Source organism: Odontesthes bonariensis, chromosome 15, assembly GCF_027942865.1.
Source record: "Odontesthes bonariensis isolate fOdoBon6 chromosome 15, fOdoBon6.hap1, whole genome shotgun sequence".
Lineage (NCBI taxonomy): Eukaryota > Metazoa > Chordata > Actinopteri > Atheriniformes > Atherinopsidae > Odontesthes > Odontesthes bonariensis.
Window position 1 is genome coordinate 35515120 of NC_134520.1, and position 17078 is coordinate 35532197.

The window sequence follows — 17078 nt, forward strand, 5'->3', positions numbered from 1 at the left end:
AAGGATGTGTTTCTTATTTACAGTGTAATATTTACAAAAGTGTATGTGTGTGAGGATGGAAATGGAAACGATGGGAAATGAGTGAAACGCCGACAGCACTTTCACAGATAACCAGTCTCTTTGGTATCTGCTTTGGGACTGAAGTTCCAGCGTGCTTCTCCCCGCTTAAAAGTTCGGCTGCCACAGAATCTCTCATGATGGACAAACACTAACTCCGAACATCACGACACAGCCCCTCATATTGACACGCCCACGTCTAATCTACCCCCAGAGACGCCGGGCAGCCTCGGAAGTGATGAGTTTTTTGTCGATTTAGCCAATGATGACCTAGAATTGTAGAAAAAACTCGACTCTCCTGAAGCCGGGCAGCCCCCGGCTCGGAAGCCCGGCTGTTAGTGGCGGCTTCATAACATGATTTCCTCAGTGAACGGCGGCGATTTCAGAACAAATCACTTCATTAAGCTACAGGACAACATGTTGTAGTTATGAAAGTAAATGCAGTATTGGGCATATCTTGTGTTTTGTGAATAACTGTTTTATCGTCAATTTAACATTGAAGATGGAGCAATTTGGCCAGAGAATGGGAGAGGCTGTCCGGCTTCCCGTGATGTCTCTGAATAGCCGCGGCTGGTCCCATTGACTGCATTGTTTGGGGTTGTCCCTCAGGAGACACCGATATCTCGGCACCAGGCTGAGGCTACAGCATTCTCTCCTCTTTTGGCCCGACGTCTGATACCTAAATGTTGCTTCTCTAAAACTTCCTCGCACATGTTTTACTGGGATAACGTCCCTCGTTTATCACCATTATTGACCGAAAACACGCAGATTGATTTCGCCGAAGCTCGATGACTCGTTCTGAACGTGCACGGCTGAACACGTGCACAGCAGCTTTGCCATCCATGCCGTCCTCACACACTGGAAACAGGAAGTAAAACATAAACAGCGGCTCTGAGGAGACGAGCATCAGAGAGTCGCAGGCTGGAAAACATTGAGGATGATTGGGGGTCAGTGTGGCTCTGAGCTGGAGGAGCTGCTTTCTAATTGCTGTTTAAAACATCTGTACGCAGAGCAGAGGCTGACCCCTCGGCCTTCGTCCCTCTCACCGGTCAGGGCGCCTCCTCTCAGTTCTTTAATCTCCATCGCCGGCCTCTCGTCCTGCCATCTGCAGCCAGTTTGCTGCACTAACCAGCAGCCTGACATCACACACAGTTTCCGTTTATTTTGCCTTCCTAGAAAAGAAAAGTGCTGTTCTGATTCTGTCATGTTTTTATCTGCCGACTCATTTTCAGTTCGGAGCCTTTAAACAGAAACTCTAACGGCAGTTTTAAGCCCTCAAGCCTCGATTTGTCCTGTTTATCATCATCTTTGGCAATTTAAACATTAAAGAATACTAGGGCTGGGGCGAGTTAACTCATTATTATCGCGTTAACTCGTTAATTATTTAACAATAAATATTTTATCGCGCATTAACGTAGGTTTTATTATTGTAAAAGTCTGTTGAATGCATCACATTCACACAGTTACAGCAAACACCACGAAGCATGGAGGAATAAAATAAAGATAAACTAGCAGGTAGCATCACCGCTACAGGTGTGAAGCTAACGGAGCTAACCGGCGCTACTTCCTGTTTTACTTGTTTCAACATAAAAGCACGTATTTCAAAATAAATGAAAAAAAAACTCCTGCATTTACAGCCAAGTTGAATTGTCTTCTCAGCGTAGTAGTTCCAGTCTAAAATATCACTTAAAGGCAAAACACACAACTGATAGCAGCAAGTCATTCAAGGAAACAGACAGTGGAGCGAGGCTTCTACATAAAAACTACAGAAAGATGCTGATGTTAAAAGTGTGTTTGCACAACAAATGTTATGGCACTTTCATTCATATGGCAGCACATTTAAAATAAAACTAAATGCTAAAAGCTATACGCTACTTTTGGATAAATTTTTGGATTCTGCGTACAAAAGCGATTAATCGTGATTAATCAGGGAAATCATGTGATTAATTAGATTAAACATTTTAATCGTTGCCCAGCCCTAGTTTTGATGTATTTGAACTTTTTGAGAAGTTCCTGTTTGCAGGTTTGAACGCTTTAATCGTTTCCTGTTTCCACACATTTAACTTGACTGTAGTTAACTAAGTTAGTTAGTTAACTAGTTAACTAATTAACTAGTTAATTAACAAGTTAACTAACTTCCACTCCCTGTGTTGAGGTGCCAAAACGTTCTCTGGTGGAAACCACCTCGACACACGTTGACCACGCACCTAAAATCCTGAACTTCTGACCCAAGTGTGGTCACCACGGTAACCCCCACCCCACTCCTACGGGGGTATTTGCACATTTCCCCCACTTGTAACCCTGGTTTGCCTCCACAGGTCATCTCAGTAATGAGCCATGTGGTCCCTCTGGCTCTCACTAATCAGGGCGCCCAGGCCGTCCCATCTTCTGCCCGACAGAAAAACCCTCTCTTGGCCCAAAGTGGCCCTCTGCCTGCCATCTGGCCTCCATGCCTCCTCTGTCTCCACTCTGCCGGCGATTTATGCCCTCCTGAGGTGTTTCGCCTTTTAACTCGCACGTAATTGGTCCCCAGATGCAAAAAAGATGTGGAGGCCAGTTTTTATTAGTTGCCAAGCAGAGGTCATTGTTTTTGTATCGCTTTGTCTCCTCCGAGCCGGCGAGGCGAAGAGACGCTTTCTGTCTGTAGCTTTAGCAATTACCGGGAGAAAGAGGCTGTGAAACATCACACGTACATCAGAGTGGTGACACCGGCCCGATGGAGCCAAATGTGTGCAGTATGGGACGAGTGCTGGATGAAAGGACGGAAAACCCAATCTGATGTAGAGTCCTGAGTTAACCTTCAGCGTCTGAACGGCAGGATTCACACGGTGTGAGTCAGAAGGTGGTCGTCACAGGTGAGTCTCATTAGAGATGGAGGGCGGAGCCGGCTCCGAGGCCTCATTAAGATGATTCCAGGACATGTGTTCGGTCTTTAAGGGAGTTTTTATCCCGAGTCTGAGGACTTCTTAAAGCTGTTTAACTGTTTTACAATCATTAGTCATGGGTTTATATCTCAAAGCAGGATTTCAGAGTTGAACCCTTTTTTCTGTGTCAGTGTGTTATAAAATCTTTGGGTCATGCATCACTTATTGCTCTGTATTTACTTCAGTTTGGGCTGTTTTATAGTGCAAGGCATTCTGGGACTAAGAAATAACGGAAGTAAGTGCTGAATTTTACAGCGTAGAAACACGAGTTTGTCGTGATCCGTCTGAGGTTTTGTGTTGTCCTTGTCACGCCCACGGGATTTTCCCCATGTTTTTGGTTTTGTGTTTTTTCATGTTTTAGGTTGTTTTATGTCTTGCTTTTAGAGTTCATGTTTAGTTAGGTTTTTCCATTGTTTTTTCACTCACTTCACCTGTGTTTTCCCCATCAGCTGCACTCATTCACAATCACCCAGTTCCCTATTTAGTTTCCAGGCTCCCCTGTTTCTTTGCCAGATCCTACCCGTCAATATCCCTCATGCCATGCCACGACCCCACGTTTGAGTTAAGTATGTATCCATGCTATGTCAAGTCTTTTGTTTTGTTTTGTCGCAATTATTATTCAAGTATTTATTCCACAGATTAAGTTTTTTGATATCCGGCTCAGCTGCGCTTTTTGTTTTGTGAATAAATCTCAGTTTTTGCTTAACACCTTTTGGAGTCTGCATCCGTGTCCTACCACCCCACCCCAAACCTGACAGTCCAGTGGTTCCCCTTTGGGTTCAGGTCTCGTTGTTTCCTGTTTTACTTTGTCAGATCCGGTTCTTCTGATAGTTTAACAGCTTCCTGGTTCTGTTGCTGATGGTCTGACCCGCCGTTCATTTGGTAATCATCTCCTTCAGGATACGTTCTCCAGGTTTTGGTTTGTTCATGTCCCAATGATGTCTCTTTGATGTCTTCCTCAGGAAGTCCTGTGTTTGGGTCCTAAGCGCATTACAACTCGTACCTTTGAGTTTTTTGCTAAATCAATGAAAGAAAGCATCTTTATATTAAGTTGCAGCCAAAGTTAAAGATAAACTGAAATAAGTGATGATTGATTCTGTATCCCAGTATCTAGGAAATCAGATCATCCGCCCTCAACAAGGTGTCTATCTTCCACTTTGCAGAACAACCACTTAAATTTCACGCAGCGTTCACATGAAGTGGTTCTTTAATTAACCTCTGGTCCCTCTGAGCCCCCGGCAGCCCTTTAAACTTCTGAGGGAGTCATGGAACATGACGTTAACTCACGCAATAATTTGTCAGCTTCAGCAAATGCTGAAGATCTCTTTAAGTGAAAGGATCAAACTGCCTTATTGTAATGATGCCAGATGTGCAATTGTAGCAAAATTTGTGATAACTTTATATTAAACGTTACAAAAAAATCTGAATTTAAATCTAAATCATCAAGATGAGACACAACGGGTGAATAAAGTAAAACTTTCATCTCTTCAGTATCACTGTGAACCTTCCCAAACTTATTACTCACATTTACACAGTTATACAAAATGTCCTTTGGAGATAAATACCTAAAAAGATTAAAGATAGTTAAGATATTAAAAACAGATGTTCATCAAATTCTGTCAAGTATATTTTTAAGCAACAATATGATAATCTGGCTACAATTTAGATCTGATTAGAGTTACATAATGTATAGATATGACCAAATATGGCAATCAAATAAGCCCTAAAATAACTACATAAGCATAATATATAGATAAGTTGATACAGTCCAATAAATACCTGATTTTATTTTTTTAAAATGTCCACTTTAGAGCTAAATGCTCCATTTTATCATCGAGTGCTACATATATTTTACTTTATATGTTATATGTCCTTTCTGATGCCACATTTATTTCCTAAATATTGTCTTCCTTCCAGTATGTATATAAAGAACAACACTGAAATTGATCAATAAAAGGACTTTTTAAACTATACATATATTGACATATTTATACTTAATTTATTTATTTATTTCAGGATTTATTTCTTATGCATATTTTTTTCTTGATCTCTGTGATACCGATTAAAACCCCACAGTGATATATTTTTAAGCTCCTGTTATTAGAAATAATCATATTTAGAGAAAGAGAGAAAAGAAAGCTTAAAATGATAGATTAAATTAAATTAAATTAAATTAAAGCTCGCTCATTTTTAACCAAGGACTAGTAATGACTGAGTTTCAGTAGTTAATGAAAATCACTGTGAAGCAAAGGTTTCCCGAAATGCAAATTAGGTACATTTATTAAATATAGATTGATTTCCATAAATGCTAAAATGTAAAAAGCTGTGAGACGTTAGTTTGATTCATTCTCATCCACGTCAGGAATACTTTCATTGAGCAGCCATAGAGCAGTAAATAAATATGCCTTCCCTATAATCGACGATAAAGTCTACGTAATTTAAAATTAATAGTAAATTGTGACACAATATACGTCAAAAAGTGTGTGTCTATTGGAAACCCAGTTGGATAAATTTGATATTTTGTTTAGATTTAAAGTCCGCGTTTATTTTTGTTCAGGCGGAAGCTGGGACTTCAACGTCACCGGTCCGCTTTGGGTCCTTAACGTGGCACATAAACAAAGATGGCGGCGGAGTTGAGCGCTCGTTTGAGTTTATGAACTTTTCAGAGGGCGGTTTAAGTCTTTAATCGGAACATTTTCTTTATGTAGTACCGTCACAGGGTCTCTGGGGGTGTTTCAGTTGCGGGGCCGAAGGATGAGCGGCTGGGCCGGTTTTTCTGATGAGGAGCTGCGGAAGATGAACCAGAAAGGTACCGCTGATGCGCAGCCTGCGTCTTTTTTTTTTATCTTTATTTTGCTTTACAAAGATACAAAAGCAGTGCAAAAACATGACAAGTATCATTAATAATAAATGAAGAACAAATAAGCATACCAAAATAAATACATACATAAGTAGTTTAAATAATAAATGAAGAGGGACATGAACAATGAGGATTACACTGAGTTGAAGATTTCAAAGTGGGAGACTAGATTTATAGTTTTGATAGCTTTCTTGTTATTAGAGGATTTACATTTGTGGATGTAATACTTAGCAAGAATTAAAATGAGATTAATTAAAAAATATTCTTTTTCAGCAGGGGCATCACTCTTTATAAAACCAAAAATGACATTTTGCAGAAGGAGCTCAAAATCACAGCATATATTATCTAAAATAAATCTACAAATATCTTGCCACAGCTTACGGGTATATTCACATTTCCAAAACAGATGAATAATGGTCTCAGTATGAGTGTCACAAAAGGCACACTTAAGATCAACATCAACAAAACTGAATTTGATAAAGAATGATTTAACCGGGTAACAGCTATGAATAACTTTGAATGACACGTCTTTAACCTTATTAAGCACAAATAATTTTTGAGGAAGAGACCAAATTTTATCCCAGCATAAATCATTTACACAACTATTCCAGTGAAAAATTACAGGAGAAACAGATCTGATATTACATTGGAAAAGAGCACGAATTTTACAATTTTTCTTTTTGCTAGAAGATGGGTCAAAACATATTTTCCCAACTGGTGAGTTGGTTACCTCAGTGAAAGGAGCCGCAGCCTGCGTCTGCCTCGTGATATTTTATCATCTGCCATCACCACTAACCTCCAGTAACCATGACGGCGTTTATTTTCAGACTCGGCGTGTGCCCGCGGGCGGAAGCCGCCTCCGGCCAGCCGGAGTCGGCAGCAGATGCAGCGGGAGAGGGCCCTGCAGGTGGCCGCTCAGAGGACCGCAGGAGTCGGGTCCCCTGGCCTTCCACCGGAGCAGCAACTCACCAAACCGCCCCCGAAGGAAGAGCCTCAGCCCGCTGCCCCGCCAGAACCTCCCCCTGTCAGGCTGGAGCAGCAGAAGCCCGCCGTGATGAGGCCGAATGAGAACCACCAGCCGGATGCTGAGGAGGCGACCCCGGTGGTCAAAGAGCTGGAGAAACCAGAGGTGGAACTGTTAGTATGATCCTCCATTCATATCATACACGCCTTAAAGATCTGTAAGATCTGTTTGTTGTCCTGGATAAGGCTCACATAAACCTGTGGTTTAGATTTAGTTAGATTAAAGTCGGGTTTGTTGGGTTAGTTCCAGCTGAACTTTGAGGCCTGGACTGGAACAGGAAGTGGGGATTATTGGACATCCGTTACAGACGTGAAGGTTTAAACTGGCTGAGCCTGATTAGAAATAAATTCATACTGGTAAGGCTGGTTCTGATGGAAAGGTGTCAGAACACACAGTGCATCACAGTTTGTTGTGCAGCTGTGATCCGATCCGTGCTAACAGAATCCGAGCAGGACCACCATGGAAGAAGCTGGCCCGGTGGGATGAATCCTGTTTCCCTTTGGCTGGGTCTGAGTGTGCCGTTTACCCGGATCAGACCCAGGGAAACAGGGAAACAGCAGGTGTTCCCTGTGGGCAGAGGAACGCACCCTGCCAGGCAGCAAACGTGGCTCGAGAATGTTTTCAGGAACACAAGAAAGAGTTTGAGATGTTGTCTTGGTCTCGAAGTTCTACAGATCTCAGTCCAGTCGAGCGTCTGTGGGAAGTTCTGGGCAAACGAGTCTGTTTCCACATAACATCGACGGGTCAAGGCCGTGTTGATGGAAGAAGAAGGACCTGCTGATATTCAGCAGATTATTAAAGCATTTCACTGATTAGCTCAGTGCTGACGCAGTTTATTTTGTGTCATTTTTTCATCTGGCTTCATAACCACAAACTCTCAGAAAGTTCCTCCTCGATCCTCTGAGAGCAGAGCTGTTTCAGTTTTAGATGTACAGGAAGGCTCCGGGCGCTGTGATCTTCTCAGAAGACACTGTGGGGTCTGCTGGGAGGAGGAAGCAAGTGGCAGAGAGTCTGGATTAGGGCTGGGCGATTTTAACCTGACTCACGTCATCTGGCTGCGTTCACCAACTACATGCGGGAGTTCCGGGTTGCATACACGTTCCCTTTCCTCACACAACCATCTGAGGAGCCTGGGAGTCATAGCTGTTTCGTCCGATTAGAAAATAATCAGAGCCAATCATTAATCGCTGGGTGGGACTTTGGATGAATGGGCGGCGTTATGGCTGGCTGTTGCAAATGTTGCCTTTAATCCTGAGATTTTCTTTGCACATACGACAATAATCGTTCACTGCTCGCTCCTCGCTCCGTTTCATACTATCTGCCGCCATGGTGTTTGTTATGAAAGGCTAGCTGGTTGCATAGTGGTCCTGGTGTCGCTCTGAGCTACGTCACGGGTTGAGTCATTGGGAGTGGCTGCAGTGGCGTGTCAGTCAAGATGACGGACAGATTCTTCATCCAATCACATGCACGAGTTTTAGAAAAAATAGCCCGATTTGAAATCATGTCGGTTGTGGGCTCGTCCCAGATGGTATGTGAATACCTGAGGGCGGGAGTCAGGTAAGGGCGATTTGGCCTAAAAATAAAATCTAAATTTTTATTTTTTTTCTAACTAATGGACGTTTTTCGATTTAAACCTCGATTTTCTTCAGTTTTTCTCTAAACAAACCAGACCAAGACCAAACTTAAATACATATTTTCTTTATTGACACAAATGAGAATTACCAAGTAGTCTAGGCCGATGTGAACAAATCAGTTCAAGAATAAAAACAAAAAAAGAAATAAAAACAGCACCACTTGGCTGTCATTAATGTGCAAAAACGTCAAACTGAAAAACAAATCTCTTGCAGGCCATCCCTGAAAGTGGTGGAATACTAAACGATGTTCTGCAGCTGCTCTGCGACTGCAGCTCTGGTTTTCTTATATAAGTTGGGCAACTGTGGCTAAATGCTTGCGGCGGGGCAGTTGATACTTCGGGTCTATCGTTTGCAGCATCTTAATGAACCCGTTTTTTTCTCCGGTATAGATGGGGACCATATCTGTTGCTATATAATATGCCACCGGGGCCCTTTCCTGTCATAAGGAATGGCTGTTGCCAAGGTTACCTGCTTTTTCTTGCAGGCACTTTGTGGCTTGAGCTAGCATGTGCATCTCTTAGTGCTGCACACTGCTGCCGTTCCACCGCACGTCTCTGTGGGAGGTGCTGGAATAAGTTTGTTGTGTTCCCGTGTTCTTTCTACAAACTTTCCACAGAACAGTTGTTTGTTCCGCTTGTACCTGAACCACTTCCATACAACTGAAGTGGAACCATTTTTAGGAAGGAGTTCTTCTTCATCTGTTTGTTGACATTTTTATTGCACGCTACGTCTGTCGGTGCCGCGGGGAATGTGATCGTATTTTAGGCAAAGTGAGAGAGTTGGCTGCTACGGCAAAGCAAAACAAATCTGCGGAGTCTAGAAATGTTTTTAAATCGCCATTTTTCGGTTCAGCCATTTCAAAAACCGAAGGAAAATAAAAATAAAAACAGCCCAAGTCTGGATGCACAGGGAAGAGAGGAATGGAAGTCAGTAGAATCAGCAGAGTGAGGCAGGAGGAACGATAACGATGCAAAGAAGTAGTGCAGGAGCTCAAATACGTGGAGTCAGCCATCCAAAGCAACAGACGTCGGCACAAAAGGGAGGAGACGAGTGCTGTTCTGAGGTGGATGGATGGCAGCGAGAGTGAATGGAAGGTTTACGAGATTGTTGGAAGAAGAAAGTGACCCGGGATGGATAGGACTGGAAATGAGTGAATCAGAGCCCAACTGTTCGGAGACAAAGTGAGAGAATAAAGGCTGAGACGGTTTGGACATGTACCAAGGAGGGAGAGAGGATTTATTGGATGATGGGTGTTGAAGATGGAGCCTTCAGGAAGGAGGAAAAGATAAAGAACGGAGGCAGGAGACCCGCTGTGGCGAGCCCTGAAGGGCGCACAGACCCGGATTTACCAGCTTCTTCCTTTATTCTCCCTGAATGGTTCAGAGTCCTGAACCCCGAATGGTTCAGAGCCCTGAACCCCGAATGGTTCAGAGCCCTGAACCCCGAATGGTTCAGAGCCCTGAACCCCGAATGGTTCAGAGCCCTGAACCCCGAATGGTTCAGAGCCCTGAACCCCGAATGGTTCAGAGTCCTGAACCCCGAATGGTTCAGAGCCCTGAACCCCGAATGGTTCAGAGCCCTGAACCCCGAATGGTTCAGAGTCCTGAACCCCGAATGGTTCAGGATCTGGTCTGAGGTCTGATGTGTTGGTGTTTGGGTTCTGTTTGTGTCTTCAGCTGTTTTCTGTTTTGTCTTCCCAGACGTGAAAAGACGCGCCTGGAGCAGCTTCAGCAGGACCAAAAACTGATGGAAGAGGGGAACAAACGCAAAAAGGCTCTGCTGACAAAAACCATCGCTGAGAAGTAAGTTTGTGTGACAGGAACACGTCGCCGGAGCAGATGGATTTAATCCTCTGCGCTGAGACCGAGAACAAAGCAAATGTTTTGTCATCGTCTGCAGATCCAAACAGACTCAGGCCGAGGCCGTGAAGCTGAAGAGGATCCAGAAGGAGCTGCAGGCGCTCGATGACATGGTGTCCAACGACATCGACATCCTGAGAGGACGGATAGAGCAGGCCAGCTGGGACTACAGCGCAGCCAGGTACAGCAGACAGTTCCACAGCTGTCAGATCTTAATAAACCTCTGTTATCGACGCGCTGCGTCTGTGAAGCTGCACCAGCACATTCTGATCATTCCTGGTAATGTTAAAGGTTTCACTGAACACCAGCTCTGAAAGGTGGTCTGACTCTGGATATGTGAAACAGCGCAGGCGGCGTCAGGTGATCGGGTACAGTCGTGGATTATTGGGGATTATTTTCCGCCATTTTGAATTTTATCAAAAACCTTCAAAAAGCATTTCAGTTCACGCAGATTGTCCGATTTTCACGGGACTTGGCACATAGAATCTTCAGACCAAGCCGCACAAAAGTTATTGTGTGGATTTTTTTAATTTCGCTTCCGTTTGCACGTACCAGCCAATCAAACTTGGTGGCAACGCCACCAAACAGGAAGTGAGGCCATATCTCGGCAACCGTTTGATCTTTTAACGTCAAACTTCTAACACCGACTCGTGACCACATCTTTGAGAGGCCCGAGAAGTTTGGTGATGTTTGGCCTTATGGGGGCGCTATGCGTAGCAAAAATGCATTTTTTTTGCTCATATCTTTGGACCAGTTGGTCCAAATTTCACAAATGAGGCACCGTTGGAGTTCCTGGATGCAGGCGAGGTCAAAGCACCTCATGATGTCATCTGCGCCATTTTGAATTTGATCAAAAACCTTCAAAAAGCATTGCAGGTCACACAGATTGTCCGATTTCCACGAGACTTCACACATAGAATCTTCAGACTAAGCCGCACAAAAGTTATCATGTGGATTTTTTATTTTTTTTTTGCTTCTGTTCTGTGGGACCCAATCAAACTCTGGACCGACGTTAGACCGTATCTCTGCGATGCATTGATGTATCGATGCCAAACTTGGTGCATGGACTCATGACCCCTTCCTGAGCAGCCGTAGCCTTGCCTGTTGTGCCATGCTGCTAGGCCCCCATATCACTGCTTGCAGCTATATTTTTAAGTATTGTAATCTTCCCGGCAGACTGGAAGTGGCACAGCTGCTGCTTCCGAAGCTGGAAGGAAAGAGTTCAGAGCTTTGGTTTATAATCTTATCACTCTCGAGCAGGTTTATAGATTTATGATTCTGTATTTTATTCAAGGAGAATTTACTCTCAGATGGAAGACCTGCCGTGCTTAGAAAGGAAACGTCGGGACGCCGTGTGTAAAACGTAAATAAAAACAAAATGCAGTCATAAACCAAAAGTTTATTCACAATCGATGTTTAAAGTGAGAAATTTTTACTGTTTCATAAAAAAGGAGCAACAAAAGGCTGAAAAAGTAAGTGGTGCTGAAGAGAAACAGCTGGAGGAAGATGTGAATAATCAGGTTCATTATCAACATGACTGGGTGTAAAAAAAAGAGCACCTTAGAGAGGCAGAGTCTCTCAGAAGTGAAGATTCAACAATCTGCTAAAACTGTGGATCAACTTGAAGACTTTGAATCTTCCATCATCTGCAGAACATAAAATCATCTGTGGCTGACCTTCAGGCCTGGAAGTCTGTGACCTTCAGGCCCTCAGGCAGCTCTGCATTAAAAACAGACCTGATTCTGTCCTGGAAGTCACTGCCTGGGCTCAGGAACACTTCCAGGAATCATCGTCTGAATGAGAGGCTTTCTGTCCTGGGGAGTCCCACAGGGCTCTACACTTGGGCCGGTGGTATTCTCCCTTTACACCCTTCCCTCGGCCTCATCCTGAGGACATGACATCACATTTCTGCCTTTAAGTCACCAATTCAAAGCGCCGTTGGACTGACTCTTGGGAGTAAAAGCTTTGATGACTTTAAGCTTTGTAAAACTTTGAGGACCAGACTTTTCTAAAGTTATAACCCGTAATATTCGGGCCTTAGATGCTTCTGAACCATTTAAACCTTTTGTAAAAACTGTGTGAAAGGGCTGGGCAACGATTAAAATGTTTAATCTAATTAATCACATGATTTCCCTGATTAATCGCGATTAATCGCATTTGTACGCAGAATCCAAAAATGAATCCAAAAGTAGCGTATAGCTTTTAGCATTTAGCTTTATTTTAAATGTGCTGCCATATGAATGAAAGTGCCATAACATTTGTTGTGCAAACACACTTTTAACATCAGCATCTTTCTGTAGTTTTTATGTAGAAGCCTCGCTCCACTGTCTGTTTCCTTGAATGACTTGCTGCTATCAGTTGTGTGTTTTGCCTTTAAGTGATATTTTAGACTGGAACTACTACGCTGAGAAGACAATTCAACTTGGCAGAGTTTACAGATGACTTTGGTTCTGTCGACTCCGCCGTCTGGAAGAACTTTAAAATGAAAATGGCCGAGTAAAAGTTCCGTACCCTTCTCCATGTTTGGTGGATCCAAAGATTACTTTCTTTTCCTGTTCCACAGCAGACAGCAGCAGACTTTTACAAAATAAAAGCCTGTGAGCAGCAGACTTTTACAAAATAAAAGCCTGTGAGCAACAGACTTTTACAATAATAAAAGCCTGTGAGCAGCAGACTTTTACAAAATAAAAGCCTGTGAGCAACAGACTTTTACAAAATAAAAGCCTGTGAGCAGCAGACTTTTACAAAATAAAATAAATAATAAAACCGATGTTGTTTATTTTCCACTCGGCCTTTAGCCTGTCTGACCTGATGAAACTTGTCTGTGTTTTCACCTTCCAGCCGCATTTAAAGCAGAAATATGAACATTAAAGCCGTTAAAAAGTGCTTTTCTGGTTGTTTGTGGGGCGTTTCTCAGGCTTTGGGTCTGAGTGGAACTCCCACAGAGAAACTCTGAGTCTGAGCTCGTCGCTGTGAGATGTTTGTGTGACGGGGGAAGAACCCGACCTTGGAGCGCTCATTACAGCCGGCTCTGTTATGATTGCTGTGATTTAATCAGTTGTTGAGATTCCGCTGAGGTGAAGCTTGACTGCTGAGCATGTTTGACTTCCTCTGGGTCGTCACCGCAGTGTTTCCAAACAGCTGGTGGTGTTCTGCGCTTCACAGTTAAAACAGGCTCTCAGACGCTGTGGCAGGACCCGGATCTGCTCGGCACCGCCGGCCTCCAGCCGACCGACAGCAGGCGGATGTTTGGAGACCAAAAGAATCTTTTCTGTTTCAGCTCCACAAACAGCATTATTCTGGAAGTTTTTCTGTGCCAGCAGAGTTTGAATATGAATTTCTAATATTGAATTTTTACAGCATCAAAATCAGACTTTGAATTTGGAAAAAAACAACAGTGTAAAGAAAAAATCAATTTCTAAAAACAAAAATTCAACTTCAAAAAATTCAACTTCAACAGTGGAAAAATAATCAATTTCTAAAAATTCAATGGAAACATTTTTTTATTTATCCATTGATATTTTTAATTTGAATTTTTTCTACTGAATTTTTGTTTTTAGAAATTGATTTTTTTTTTTTTTTTTTTACACTGTTGGTTTTTCAAATTCAAAGTCTGATTTTGATGCTGTAAAAACTCAATATTAGAAATTCGTATTCAAACTCTTCTGGCACAGAAATACTTCCATACATTATTCCCTGGTGGACCTGAGCAGGAAAGCAGTGTTCTGGCCTCGTAACAACGAGCATTAAAATGCTCTCAGGGTTTTATTTCCGCAGCGCTCTGACTTCATTTCTGCCCATTACAGTTTAAACTGTGACAGAAAGCAGGTGAGAACAAATGAAAGTGACCTCACTGCTCTGAACCTCACCGCCTCGCCCTTTTCCCGACAGGAAGCGCTACGAGAAGGCCGAGGCCGAGTACGTGACGGCCAAGCTGGACCTGCACAAGAAGACGGAGGTGAAGGAGCAGCTAACGGAGCACCTCTGCGCCATCATCCAGCAGAACGAGCTGCGCAAGGCCTACAAGCTGGAGGAGCTGATGCAGCAGCTGCAGCTGCAGGCCTCCGAGGAGGAGCTGGAGCGGCTGAAGGGGGAGGAGGGGAGGCGGGGGGACGCCGAGGAGGGGCGGAGGAACGACGAGGAGGGGCGGAGGAACGCCGGGGAGGGGCGGAGGAACGCCGAGGAGGGGCGGAGGAACGCCGAGGAGGGGCGGAGGAACGGGATAGAGGAGGGGAAGGAGAGCCGGGAGGGGACGGTGCAATCGACTGAAAACTGTAGAGCTGCAGAGGTGGAGGAGGAGGGCCCACCGAAGGCTGAACAGGACTGTAAACCCGTAGAAAACTGTGTTCAGGCTGAAGCTGCGGCCCCCCGAGCCTCAGAGGGTCCCGTAAAGCCTCCTCACGTATAACACTAACCTCAGACTGATGAAACGGGTTCGACCTGCAGAGATGCTGTGCATCCAGGCTGAGTTACAGTCCATCCATCCATGTGTCACACAGACCCACATCCTGGGGCTTACTCGCTAAATATAGCCGTTTTCTGCTCTGTCATTGGTTGCTTTTGTCTTTTCTGTTCACATTAAATCAGGATCACACAGAACCTGAAGATGCTTCTGCAGAAAGTTTCAACTTTCCTCATTAAACAAGAACCAAACTGCAAGAGATCCAACCAGAGAGGAGCTCCATCAGGCTCCTAACACAGTTAATAATGTTTAAATGAACACACACAGGTACCTCCAGGAGTCCTGATCAGCTTCATCTCTTTATGTTTTATATTAAAAACAGGAAACAGCTGCAGAGATTCACTGAAACATGTTCCAACATGAACATAAACCCAGAATCTGAGTCAGAACCAGAGTTAGTTCAGTTCTGAGCAGCTTTAAAGTGAATATCTGCAGATGTTTCCATGGTAACAGCTGCAGAGATTCACTGAAACATGTTCCAACATGAACATAAACCCAGAATCTGAGGCAGAACCAGAGTTAGTTCAGTTCTGAGCAGCTTTAAAGTGAATATCTGCAGATGTTTCCATAGTAACAGCTCCACTTGTCCAGTTTCCTCAAATGTTTTAAGGACACACTGCACACCATGCTGAGATATGGCAAGTTTTCAGCTAACAGCTCTTTGGGAATCACCTTGTTGCTGCAGAAATCCTGTTTTCTGTCTGTCACACTGTGTTATCTTTGCTGTTTTTCACACATGCAGCTAAAGAAATGGGAACAAATCTTAATTCCAGTCTAAAACCCACAAAGAGCTTCTAGATTATTCATTTCTGGTGGCATAAAGCAGTTTAATCATTTCATTTATATTAATTGTTCCATAATTAGTCATTAGATTATATCTTATATTCCTTTTTTTAAGCTTTAAATTGAATCTTATTTACTTTTTCTTGATGTTGAATAACACATAATTCTTATTATTGTCTGTTTTTTTTCTACTTTTCTACTTTTAGACGTGATAACATTCATTATTTTGGAATTAGGATTTTTTTTAAACTGAATTTCTTATATTAATTTGACTCTTTTGGTAACTGAAAGCAGTTTTGAGATATGCCAAGTTTTCAGCTAACAGCTCTTTGGGGTTCAAGAAAAAAGCAGAAAAACTCTGAAAGCTGGAGAACTATAGCTCAGGACCACTTTAAAATATTTCTGTAAAGTCCGGCTGGATCAGGACCTTCTGCTCATTATGTGTAACAGATCATTTTAAAACATTTCCTTATAATTCAAAAGTTGTCTTTGATTCTTTTTACTTATCTTAAAGTCTTAAATCTTAAAGCTTCTTAATGCTCTGCATTTAGTGCATCTCCAACAAATTAAACTGAACCCGATAAATCAGACATTGAAAACCTGGAGGAGTCCTGGGATCTCAGGTTTATTCTCCAGGTTTGAATTCCTGAAAGTCTTGTTTTTTATCAGTTTGTGCCACAATGATTCCTGATCATCCAGACAGCGTTTCTGAGAGTTCCTGCAGCTGTCGGTGTGTCGGAGGAGAAGCTGGGCTCAGGTTTGTTCTGCTGCCATCAACGGTTACTCTAACGTTTGGCCTCTTTCTTTAAAAACTGTGGGAACCGTTTTCTGACTTAAAGGGATAGTTCGCCTCTTTTGACATGAAGCTGTATGACATCCCATATCAGCAACATCATTTCTGAACATCTTCTTACCCCCTGCTGCGTCCTGTGAGCAGAGTTCCAGCCTCGTTTTGGTGTTGATGAAGGTAGTCCGGCTAGTTGGCTGGGGTTTAAAAAATAAAGCGTTTTGCTTCTCAGAACAATATGCGTTCAACAGAGTAATACATTTGCATCACAAAATGGTTCTCCAGGAAAAAGTCAGACCTCACAATCTCTTGGCCCTATTTTCTCTCCCTTCGTATCACTGCCTGCTGCCGACAGCTGCACCTGTTGCGGTGTTTGTTGCTCGGAAGCAGGGGACTGCTCGCTCTGCACTTCGGTATGCACAGCAGGCAGTGATATGAAGGGAGAGAAAATAGGGCCAAGAAATTGTGAGGTCGCTTAGCCAGTGCAGCTGGTTCTGGAGCCTGTGCAGCCGGTTCTGGAGCCCGTGCAGCTGGTTATGGTGTCAGTGCAGCTGATTCTGGAGCCCGTGCAGCTGATTCTGGTGTCAGTGCAGCTGATTCTGGAGCCCGTGCAGCTGGTTCTGGTGTCAGTGCAGCTGATTCTGGAGCCCGTGCAGCTGATTCTGGTGTCAGTGCAGCTGATTCTGGA

The 17078-nt window shown here is 43.4% G+C and overlaps 1 protein-coding gene across 1 annotated transcript; it reads left to right on the forward strand.

Moving 5' to 3' along the window:
• The first annotated feature begins 5593 nt into the window (after positions 1–5593).
• gorab (golgin, rab6-interacting) lies at positions 5594–16085 on the forward strand. Its single transcript, XM_075484558.1, has 5 exons — positions 5594–5790; positions 6669–6978; positions 10200–10301; positions 10399–10539; positions 14250–16085. The coding sequence occupies exons 1-5, from the start codon at positions 5736–5738 to the stop codon at positions 14764–14766; spliced, it is 1125 nt and encodes a 374-aa protein (XP_075340673.1). The 5' UTR covers positions 5594–5735; the 3' UTR covers positions 14767–16085.
• The last annotated feature ends 993 nt before the right edge of the window (positions 16086–17078 follow it).